The sequence below is a fragment of the Leptosomus discolor genome, chromosome 2 (assembly GCF_034619465.1).
Source record: "Leptosomus discolor isolate bLepDis1 chromosome 2, bLepDis1.hap2, whole genome shotgun sequence".
NCBI classification, from domain to species: domain Eukaryota; kingdom Metazoa; phylum Chordata; class Aves; order Leptosomiformes; family Leptosomidae; genus Leptosomus; species Leptosomus discolor.
The window spans coordinates 80,840,808-80,852,948 of record NC_141392.1 but is presented as its reverse complement, the minus strand read 5'-3'; the positions used below and the strand labels follow the sequence as shown (position 1 = coordinate 80,852,948).

Here is a 12,141-nt window from a genome sequence, read left to right as displayed (position 1 = left end):
TGGAACTCCCTGGGACCTCCTTCTTGCCTTTCTTGAAGATAGGAGTGACATTTAGCTTCCTACATAGTAATTTCTTCAGAAGTTCAGAAGATAGTTTTGGAGAGAGAAGTAAACTCATCTCTATGTTTTCTGCAGGTAAGAGGAAGAGTGATGAGTGTCAGTTGCCATAAAGCTATTCAAGGCGAACATCAGAATCCTTTAGAACAAGTATTGCTAAGCCATGAAAGTCTTTGTGGGAAGACTGCAAAATATGGCAGTCTATTGAAGAATATTGTACACTGTATCATGACTGGCACCAAATAAAAGAAAATAAAATGTCTGAGCCGTGCTTCTATATCCAAAGATATTCAGACTCAGGGAAACTTTTAATTCTTTTTTGCTCTTAGTAGTGTTATATTTCAGGCCTCTTAGTAATGTAAGAGATACACTTTGGTGTATCTTTTAAACAATAAAGTGAGTCAATGTGCAAGTCTTGAATTAGGCCAAGTTGTTCAAATGTGAGATATTAATTCTAGAGTTATGGGATGTTATCTGGAAAGACTCTAGACATTCCTGACTAAGACCTATCAGTGAAAGTCATTAGATGATCCCATCTTACTAGATGGTAAGGAGAAGAAAACTGTCAGATGTACAGATCAATGAATTACTATGAGAAACATCATGCTTGCTGTGTACATAGGCTAGTACTTTTAAAATTAACATGCAATATTAAAATTAAAATGCAACGGGTACAAATCCCTCATCAATTAAAAATTCAATTTTCTCTGTGATCCAACAGACAAATGAATGTAACCTATGGCTCGTTGTCTCCCTCAAGTGGACAATAAAAGAACAGGGATTTATTTCTTCAAAACAAGAGATTTTTTGGTTTTATTTCATCCTGTTTTGACTCATTCTTCTGTTTGAAGGGATAAGATTTGATACATGCAGCCAGCTTGACTAGGAATAAATATGAGTCTATAACGTCATCATTAAAAGCTTCAATCATCTGTGAAGAGCCAAAACTTAGGAGGCTTTTTCTTGGCCAAACTAACCGCAACAATTCTTTCTTTGCCCATGAGCTATACCAGAAGTCCTCATGCCGTAGCAGTAGGATTGTCTGAAAGACCACCCAGTGTTGTTTACAACTGCAAGAAGATAAAAAAATAAAACAATAGCTGGCAAGAAGAACAAAATATTCAGCTGTCTGCAATCTGAAGCCTCAAAAGTTTGCTTGAGTGTTTTCTGTGGCAGGGCACAAGCTGTGAACCACTTATCTTGAACAAGTGTCAGTACTCAGATTTAGGTCATTAATATGGACAGGATTTGTTTAGGGCTATTAAGCCTCAGCATCCAGAATCCCTAGAGATTATTTTGGTTGGTTTTGGGTCTTTGTAGATCTAGTATTGTAAAAAATTCCATGGAAACTCTTTTGAAAGATCTTAAATTCTGTCAGTGTTTACATTATCATAGCTGACCCAAATTGAAAGATAAAGCAGGAAAGGAAAAAAAAAAAAAAAAGTATTAACTATTCAGATGTACTGAGTACTAGTGATAAATTTCTGTGGGGAAAAAATTTATCTGTCATCCTTAGATACTTTCATTTTGGAAGGCTTAAAGAGTTTACCTTACTTCTAACTTCAAAGTATAAGTGGATCTAATGGGGTGGGAATGTGATAAACTCACATTATTTCATTCTAAATATTTAGAATAATGCTGTGAAAACCAAATAAAACCAAAAGCTTTTTTTCAGCATGATCTTTGCAAATTTGTTTTCTTGCTAATGGAGTGAAATTCTTATTGATACTTATAAGACTTGGTTTAGATAGCTGGTGAAAAGATGACACATATATTCTTGTTTGATAAAATTTTAAACTTCAATTAAAATAATCAACAATAAAAAAAGAAGCAAGCAAGAAAATAAGTTTGGTTGGTTGGGTTTTTTCTTGTAAGGGTCCAGGACCTTGTATGACAAATCCTCTGTTATTTTGAACATTGACAAACTGGGCCTGTGCTTTCCTAGATGTTTCTTTCTGGTGGTCAATACTGATAAAGTTTGAAGTTCCCACAGTGTAACTGGAAAGAAACATAACAAAAAACTTTGTAAGTATTGAATTTATGGGGGTTTGCAGTAGTCAAAGCCCGAGAAAAGAGAATCCCACAGTGTCTTCCCATTATGTCAGTGACTCGCAGTGTGATCTTAGGCTTGTTTTTCCAACTTCCCTGCTCCAACTTTCTTCATTTGAGTAATAATGAAACATATGCAAAGTCCCTAAATATTCCAATATATACGTGTTGATAACAGCACTGGTGTCATTGGGAACCTCTTTCCTGTCTGAGGGAGGACCTGATTTGGCATTAACTGTTGAAAGCATTGAGGGTTCCACGTCTGGACAATAATGTAACCCAGGCAACAAGGGAAAAGGCTCTGCATCAATGTAGTTGAGGTGAAATGATTACATGAGGGTATTACACAATCTATCTGCAATATTAGAACCGTTGCGGAGACTGAAATGCTACATCCCTTTTCTTCCCCTGCCTTTCTTTCTCTCAGCTTAGAAAGACACCTTTGAGTCACTTATTTTTGCTTGCCTTGTTCTGTGTTTTTGCTCTGGTCGGAAAACCCTGGACAGTGACAGCACAAATACAGTCAGTGATAGAGGAAGAGGGACTGCTTGCACACTGGTGCTGGGGCACTGCTTGCACAAATGTTTGCTCCTCCGACCTCGTCCGCTTCCCACCCTTTGCCTGCCCGCAGCGTTAACCCGCCTCGCCTTCCCGGAGACGGTGGAGATCACTCGGTCTCTCCCGCGGCGATCACCGCGGTGCCTTTCCCTCCTGCGGGACCCCACGGAGCTCAAGTTTCCACCACGTTGTCCCGCTCAGTTGCCCCACAAGCAACCCGCTTACTCCTGCCGTGGCACCTCCTCCGCAGCTCACTTTATCTCCTAAGGTGGAATGAAGCGATTTTTGCTTTAGTAGTGCGTTTGGGTTTTTTTTTTACAAGTTTTCTCCATTACAGCTTCAGGCAAATGAACTAACTAATGAATTTTCTGCCGGCCATAGAAGTGAGCTGCAAGTAATTAAGGGATGTGCTGTGGGGCCGATTAAGCTGCAAGTCACAGCAGCCGGAGCCCAATCGCGGCGAGCCCGTCGCGGTCTGAGCCGCCTGCGCTCGGCTCTACAATGGGATCATTGACTATTTATTTACTTCGCACAACAACTCTGCTGTTTACTTAATTATAGGAGCTTTTCAGTCACCAACCCCCACCCGCCCCAGCCCCATCTCTTCGACGCTTTTCGAGCCCCCCCCCCCCCCCCGCCTCCGATAACCAGGGCTCCCTAGTTGATCGCTTGGCCAACGCCTGAGCATCCTTTGCGGGGTGCGGGCAGCGCTCCCCCGCGGATCTGGGAACGGGAATTTTCCGTGAGGGAAAGGCGAAGGGACGGGGATTTTCCTGTCAAACTGCACAGCACGTCTGCCCGCAGATCAGACCTCGGGAAGGCTTCGGGGTGGAGGGGAGGCGCAGGGGAAACCCTGCAGCGCTTCAAGGCACGTCCTAGCCGCGAAACGAAACCGGGGGAAGGGGAGAGCAGGCAGACGCCTGGGGCGCTGCGGGGGCTAGCGGGGCTGGGCGAAAGGAAAGCATCGGCAATCCCGCAAGGGGGGGCCGCATTTCACACCCCAGCTCATTAGGGGGGCCTTGGCCCTATTATCAGTGCCCCCCTTCCGCAGAGTTGCTGCTTAGGAGGGAGTCGGGCGGGGAGGGGGCAGAGGCAGCGGCGGCTCCCGCGGAGTGCGCTCGACGAGGTTTCTCCCCCCCGCCACCCCGGACCCCCTTCCAGCCTGCATGGGGTGGGGAAAAAGTGCCCGAGCTCAGTCCCCGCTTGTCCAGGGAAGCAGCAGGGACAGGCGGGCTTCAGCATGAGGAAGGAGTCGAGAAGTAGCCGAGGGCACCCGCACTTTTTTTTAGCACCCCGCAGGCTGCGGTAGGGGCGCTCCACTCACCCCCGCACACGCAGGGTAAAACGAGGACGGGCAGCGGTTACCGAAAGCCGTTTTGCAGGCGGCAGAGTCCAACCCCCACCCGCTCCGTGTTCGCAAAACGGACTCGGGGACGCCGATTGGGAGCTCGGACTCCTAACGCCCTGAAAACTCGCCGCCCGGCGAGCTCGGACCCCTGGGCAACGGCGGGGGTGGGCGGGGGGGAGGACGGGGGGGAGCGCTTCTGCTTCGCCGGCCGCCCGAGAAGCGCTGCGGCCGCCGGTGGCCGGCGGGGCGGGCGGGCAGCGGCAGGCACGGCGGCGAGGCTTGGCGTTGCAGGGAGCCGGGAGCGGCGGCCGTGGAAAAAGCGGGTTTGTGCTCCTTTAAAGGGCGCTGTGCAGCGCTCCCGAAGGGAGGCGGATCTCCCTCCTTCTCTCCATCCCTCCCTCCATCCCTCCTCCCTCCTTCCCTCCCTCCCTCGCTCGGCCGCCGCTTGCCGCCGCCGTCAGTGGTGCCCGGACGCCGGCTGCACCGCAGCCCGGGCAGTCCCCGGCGTCCTGCCACCGCCCTTCCTTCCCCCGCCTCCGCCTTCCTCTCCCTCCCCGCTTCCCCGCCCGCAGCTCAAGGTAGGAGGATGTCCCGGGCTTTCCGCCTGGCCGCCACGGCCGGAGGGGTTGCATGCAAGTGAGGGGTAGCAGGGGGGTTGAGAGGGGGGCGGGGGAGGGTGGCGGGGGGGGATGCACCGTAGAGCCGCACACCGCTGTGCCTCTTGGCCAGGTGTCTCCGGGGAAAGGCGGGCATTGACCTGGCGGCCCCCCGCGCTGCCGGGCTGGCCGGCCTCTGCCTCCCGGGTCCGTCCCTCCGGAGGGGTAGGCAAAACTGTCGCCTTCCTTTCTTCCTCCCCCCGTTGCTCCGCACCGTTAGAGACACCGCTGTCCCCACGCTGGAGATGGACGGCTGGGAAGCTGGGGCGAGAGGCCAGGGCAGCGCAGCCCCCCGGTACCCCCCGCCCGCCTCCCGCGGTAGCCTCGAACTGCCCCCACCAGAGCCGGAGCGCTGCTCCCGGGCAGGGCTGAGGGCGGCCGAGCCGGTAGCCTTCAGGATGTGCCCTCCGCTCTCCTGGGGGAGCGGAGGTGAGAAATGGGCTCTAACTTCGCTGGAGTTGTGGGTGGACAACAGCCTCTACTTCTGTCAGGTCTCCTCCTGCTCCCCCCACCCCCAGCCCTCCCGGCCCCCACCGCATGGCGCAACCAGCCTCCCTTTCGGCTTGTCGGCAATCCTGTCATTTATTTCGGAACAAATTCAGCATTCTTGGGGCGATCATCCCTGGCTAACCCAGCCAGGGCGCTGACACTCTCCGTGTAAAGCAAGAGACATTCCTGCCTACAGAGTGGAGGCATGATTGCAAGAGCCGTGTGCTCACGGAAAAGGAATGGTTACATTCTAATGAAAACCTCTCTTCACATTTTCCTTAGAAACTTTTGGGGGAGTAGAGCATCGAAAACGTTAAACATCCTGCTTCTCCTCCCAAAACCTTTCACAGCTTCCCCAGCCCCAAAGCAAACTGAAGGTACGAAAGGCTGATCCGCAGATATTGTCATAAATGTTTGTTCTTGCTGCTTTAAAGCCTGCTAGGAAAGTGCATTGCTGTGATACTCAAAAGTGCCTGAACAAGTAAGTCTATTGCATACTCAGTTCGTTAATTAGAATACACGTCTTTCCACTAGCTGAAAATTAATTACCATCTTAAAATGTCATTAATCATTGGTGCAGCAGAAACTTGGTTGTAAATTTGGACTGAGCTAATAACAGACAGAAGAGAACCTATGGTTTTTATAGCTGGTGGGAGTGAAGTGCAAGTGGGCCACAATGTGTTTTTAAATGATAATATCAACATTCATATGAATACTTTGGCAAAGGTTTAAAAAGGGAGGACTGTGTTACTGCTTTGTCAGCAAAGCTGCGATACTTGTTTCTAGAGATCTGGAGATGCTGGTCAGGTGTTGCGGTAAGCTACGGCTCTCCTCACACCAGATTGCAACAGCAGGAGGACTGTGGTGGCATGTGAATCTGAAACGTTTGCAAGGATTTGCCAAGGAATGTCCGAGAAACAAAACTTTGGGGACCGCATATTATACACGTACTAAATTTATAACAGTTGTTGGGAGAGGACAAAACAGTAGATTAAGTGATATAAAAATCTTATCATCTGTTCTTAGAGACACAGCTATGACCTGAAAATGAAAGCCATTTCCTTTTTAAAGTAATATGGTAAAACTATACATCCCAGTAGGTGGCAGCTAGCTGGAACTGGGTTAACTTTTATTATGATAATAGCACATAAAAATAAGATCTGAGGGGAAAAGCACCTGGTATAATAAGGTAATCAGAGTCGCACATCTCCCCTTTCCAAATGAAACATTATGTACATAAGATCACCATTTATACTTGACACACACCTAAAAATTTAGCAGGCTTTTATTACTCAAAAAGGATTTAAAGGCCTCCAATTGTCTATTCTTCTTTCCCCATCTGTAGCTGGAATACTGTTTTTCATATCAGCTTTACTTGAACATTACCCTTGTGTATTAAAGATGTGTTACCACCATGTCTACAATAGATGACCAAGATGTAAAACAAATCAAATCATATATCCAAGGAATCATAGATTTCCCAGTTGCCGATCACTGAAGTGTGGAGGGCAGTTTCACAAAGACTTTAATCTGAAAAGAGCTGTGTAACAGTGGTGACAAGCCCTCAAAACACAAGACCAGCTCCTCCAGTATGACATTTCATTAGGGATTTTCAGCCTTTGAACTGTGCATCTCACAGGGAAGGAAATAGGAAAGGTGTTAAGAACATTTACTTGCTTTCATATTGAAATAATTCTGGAGGGTGAACAAAAGTATCTTCTTAAAAGTTAGTTTTCCTTTCCCTCCCTCCCCCGAAGTGGAAATGAAGCTAAAGTCCAATTAACAGAAAAGGAGTCTAGGGTGGTGAGGTCTGAGGCTTTAGTTAATTGTATAGTCTATAAGTGATCTCCAGTCACCAGATGTGTAGTGAGTTCTAAACATCTGATGTTTTGCAAGATTTACTTTTTGATAAGGAACTGATATTCTTGAGAAAACAATCCTGGATTAGCTACCATTTTCCTTCCAGGTGGGAGCTAGGGTTTGAAAGCAGGGAGGAGGGATGTTAGCACAGAGCGTTGGGCGATGCGTGAGAGCAGATGAGGAGAGCGGTACTCCTTCTGAACCCCTCAGATGCCATAAAATAGCTGGCCAGCTAACACCGAGGGTATAACATGTGTCCTTAAAGAAGCCGACAACAGATTTTAATTTCCTTTCCGTGCTGTGAAATGACTGGAAGCAGGGGGGTTGGGGGGGGGGGGGGTGGGGGGGGGTGGGAGAAGGCGTTTTGAGACCCGAAGCGGCGGGGCCGGGGGCGGCGGCGGGGCCGGGGTAGCTGTCCGTGGTGCTGCAGGGGCCGCGCCGGGCGCTGTCCGCGGTGCCAGCGGAGGCGGGGGGCGGGGGGCGTTAGCCCGGTAGATCGAAACCTGGCTTGAGCCTCAGGCGGGGACCAGGGCTGGCAGAGCTGGCTGCTGGGCGTTTAACAGTAAAGAAATGAATCACGAGGGGGTTTATGATGCCGGTTATAAACGCCTCGGCGAGTGAGGAGCTCTGTTGGGCTCAGATTACAGGTGGCTGTATTTTTTTTTCAAGAGACCTTAGAAAATCAGACGGATAACAGGAGTCACTTTGCCAGAAGTTTGTGTCTTGTCTAATGTGCTGAAGCTGACCACGAATATCGTATTTTCGAAACTGCCTACCAAAACTAAATTAAGTTAAAAAAAAAATCCGTTTAGACCGGAAGCATTCACAATTTAAAAAGTATCTAAAGATGCCTAATGTTCTTTATTTCAGCAACACCAGGGGAAAGAGGAGGGAGGCAAAGAACGTTCACAGTATCCACGTGGGTCGGTTTTATTTCTCCTTGGGCTCAGATAAAATATGAACGAGTAGAAGAGAATAAATGCAATAGAAAATACAAGAAAAGGCATCTCTCTGCATTTTTACTGGGGGATATTCTAAGCGTGAACTGAAGGAGTCGCTAGATATCCTTGCTTTTAACACTAGGTGTTCTTTTTAAAGTGCTCCAATAGTCAAATCGCCTGATTGAATTCCCTGCTAGACTGCAGAACTAGCCATTCATGATACTTATTTTTGACACTGCAGTTATGCCTCCATCTTAAAGAAAAAAAAATCGATGATATTTAATAATCCCCTCACAGAATGTACATTTCTTTTCATCAGCGCTTTACAGTGTTTTAAGTAAATGCGTGCAGAGGAAATCAGTAAGCCATAATGATAAAAAGTTACTGTGAATTGCTAACGCTCTTAGGGACACAGAGCACCAACATGACAGGTTATAATTTAAATGCTGCTGTTACTTACTTGCATGTCTACAATACACAGATGTTATTTAAAGAATAAACTGTCACTCACCTCTGCCATGCTCTACTTCTGATAGATTCCACAGTGTGTTCTCATCATCTTGGCATCATCGGTATTTATTTCTGTAAAGTCAGGTTTATTCTGTGTTCGTCTGCATGTGTCTGTGAGGGAAGTCTCAGTGATATTTTCTTTAGTAATAAAAGGCAGAGAGGGAGATAAAGGAGACAAAAGATGTCTGTAGGCAGAATGTAGAATAAAATGAATTAATTTTCCTGGTGGGGAATCTAGGAATTATCTTTTAATGTTTGCGATAAAGCTTAAGTAGGTTCAGCAAAAACTTCACTTAGATTGCAAAGTCTGACAGTCCTTGTTCAATGTATTTTAATGGATACAGGTACACAACTAATTGTATTTCCAAGGAAAATCGGAAGAAATCCACAGAATGAGTTTATCTTCTTTGGAACACCTGGCCAAAAGACAAAAGTCTGTGGCTGTATTTGCAGATACAAACTCAGCATCCCATTATCAAACTGGGAAGTGCTATTGTTCTTCACTGAGGACTGCAAAATGACAAACTACACAGATCTCTCAGTACAGGGAGGAACAGCAATATTTCCATAATACTAGAGTGAAAGGAAAGCAGAGTGCAAAATTAGAGAGTGGCAGAATAAAGAGCAAAACATAAACTAGTAAATACCTGAGTTCCTTTCTTTCAAGCAACATTGCAATTTCAGGCAAGTTGGGTGAAACAGGTCTGTGCATTCAACAAGGCTGTTCTAGCTCTGCCGATTCCTGTTTACCTTGCAAAAGAAGGCTGGTGCTCCGTACTCACTGGGTCCGGAGCAAGTTCCTAAACACAGTCAATATACAAGCCAGAGCATTTACCCTGTTTCATGCATTAACGTGAGTAATAGTTAATGAATTTAAATATCAGGATTTTTTTTTTGGGGGGTTTTTTTTGGTTTTTTTTTTTTTTTTTAGCCTAAACGTTACTCTGATAACCTGAATGACTTTATTGTCAGCCTTCTCTTTCACAACTCTAAAGGTGCTTTCGACCCAGGCAGTCAGCTATTAAAATGCATGAATTGATATTTACACAACCGATTCCCTTTTTCCCTGTAGCACACCTCCCCCCCCCCCCCCCCCCCCCCCCGCCGCTACAGACCCTTATAGCTATTGTTCAGAACAACTGAAATACTAATAACAATTAGAAGCATGTAAATAAAACCGGGCTGTTTTTTCCTCTGACAACGCTAGGCGATCAGATCAGTTGCATAATAGAAATTGGGAAGGCTGTCTGGCAGGCAGCCTTAAGAAGAGAGGAGCTATCTCAATTTCTCTCACTTAATCTTGGCTTCGCGTCAGAAGCTGTGCAGCAGTGCAGTAGAATGGGAGCACGGCAAAAGCTTCGCCAGTGAAACGGCTGGTGCTCACTGACTCTCGCTATGTGGCGATACCTCAGCGATTTCTCGAGCTGGATTATCTATTGATTTTCCTCCTTTCTTGCCTCCCAGGTTTACTCGGCTGGACATTGTGTGTATTTGGATTTCTCAAGGATTCTCCCCCGACTAACATGGATGTCCCACCATTCCTTGCAGTTGAAGGTTGCTCCTTGGCGCAGTGAATGAAGAACATGCAGGGATTGCTAATGGGTTTGGGAAGCGTAGACTCTCCTCTCTCTGTGACCATGCCGTGATCCTGTCTGAGGGCCATCAGTTTACGTATCCTCGTTCTCACCCTACCGGGAAACCTGACGGCTTAGGGGGAAGTAAGGCAGCGCGTGTGTGCGTAGAAACATCATGAAGATTATTTCCCCTATGCTAACTAATTCAGTCTTCAGATGCACCGTTAGACTCCTTCTTTGCTTACTGTGGATTGGATATTCTCAAGGAACCACACATGTATTAAGATTTGGTAAGATTTCCCGACACTTTTTTCATTGTGCGTTTCAGCCTGAATGTGGTGTACATAGGATTGACTCAGAAAGGGGTGCTGGGGGAGAGCTGGGACATGCTACCGGAGTCAGGAACCGAAGTCCTTCTTTATTTTGCATCCGGAGGGACGAATTGCTGTGTGTTTTTTTTTCCTGTCGCTGCAGCTCATTGTAGCCGTAGTAACGGCACGATGATGACGATAATTATAATAACAATAGAGAAAAAAAATGACTGGCAAACGCTTTTGCCTAAGGTTCTGCGCAGCTTGCGTGGCTTCCTCGTAATGTACCTCGTTTTTTTTGTCATAGTAGTGGAAAGAATAGCCGATACGATGCTTGATCCGTTAAAAATCTGTCAACTAGTTGTTAAGTTTCGGCCGCCCGTTTCTGGTCCGTCCGAGCCGACCCCGTGTGGGCGCGACACTGTTATCTGAGACGTTTGGACTGAATTCCCTTGAAGCATCTGCCTACTCGCTTGCTTCAGGGAAGAGATGATTTATGTTTTAAGCGGTGGTCGTGAAAGAGCCTTTGTACCTCAAACACAGCTTTTCTATGCGAGAAAAGTTGTATGAGCCCGCCCCCCCCCCCCAAAAAAAAAAAAAAAAAAGAAAAAGAGAGAAATAAAGAAAAGTCATAGATCAGAATGTAATTTCAAGGAGAGTAGAACGGGCTTACAGTTTAAAAACTGTCCCAGACGGACCATGTGAAACTAACCTTAACATCTCTGCCTGTGTCTGCGCGCTGGTGTACGTGTGTATAAGCGAGCAAGCGAGGGAGAAATTTCAGCCTCTGCATCCCCTATAGAAGTTTCGTGGTAAGGAAGGGCAGGACGGAGACGAAAGTCAAGCGGAGGTGCGAGGGGGGCTGCGCGGCCCGGGGAGGGTCCCTGGGGCCAGCCACGGCTGGAGCCCCCCGCCCTCCGGGCCGCCCGGGCCAGCCGCGGCGGGGGGCGGCGGAGGGGACAAGCCGAAAGTTGCTTCCCCAGGCAAGCGGCACCCTCCTTGCCCAGCGGCAGCGTGGCTGGAGGGAGGACGCGCGGATCTCCCGCATTCGCTCTGGCCGCGACAAGCTGTAGCAGCCGCTAACATCCCTTTCTGTGGGGCACTGAAAGCTCTTGTCTTCGCCTGGGAGTACTGCCTCGGTTTGTGTTTCATTTTGTTTAAATCCCCCTCCCGCCCCTGCACACACTTTTATGTGGAGGGGAAGGTGGATAATGATTAAAAAGCCACCAGGCTGTTACGGATCTCGTGTGCTGAATTCCGAGTAGCACTTACTTTCTGCTTCCATCTGGTCTAAAGGTGGTGCTTAAGACACGTTGCTCTTAGCAACCGTCCTCAGGAATGCTTGTTTCTTTGGACATGGCTAAACGGGTCGGTATATCATTGCGCGGCTTCTTTTGCGTTCAGTTGGATGCATAATCACGGCCGTGAAATTACTGCTAGGGCTGCCTGTAACCCAGCACCGGTCGGTTGTCGGTCCTTCCACGCACCGGGATTCATACTCGATGCCGAGGGTCGGTCTCTAAGAGTCTGACTTACTTTCAAGGGTAGCTATGTAAACAAACATCTTCCCGGCCACACCGCTAGCAAGCGTTGGGCTTTCCTCCCCCACATTAACATTCTCTCTGAATTAGTCCGGTATGCCTATAGAGATAGCCCTGGAGAGCAGCGTTTTGATAACGATTAGAATAATACATAACCCCGAGACTGAAGGGTGGTTGCAGGGGGACTCCGGCGCCCAGTGACATGGTGGCACATGGATGTGTTCCCCTCTCCCCAGCTCCCCCGGCC

The 12,141-nt window shown here is 47.7% G+C and overlaps 1 protein-coding gene across 1 annotated transcript in view; it reads left to right on the top strand.

Moving 5' to 3' along the window:
- Window positions 1-10,217: 10,217 nt before the first annotated feature.
- Window positions 10,218-12,141, top strand: part of GRIK2 (glutamate ionotropic receptor kainate type subunit 2) — a 432,872-nt gene continuing 430,948 nt past the window's right edge. Inside the window, exon 1 of the mRNA XM_086461343.1 lies at window positions 10,218-10,332. Within this exon, the coding sequence (XP_086317469.1) occupies window positions 10,218-10,332 (115 nt within the window). The remainder of the gene's footprint in view (window positions 10,333-12,141) is intronic.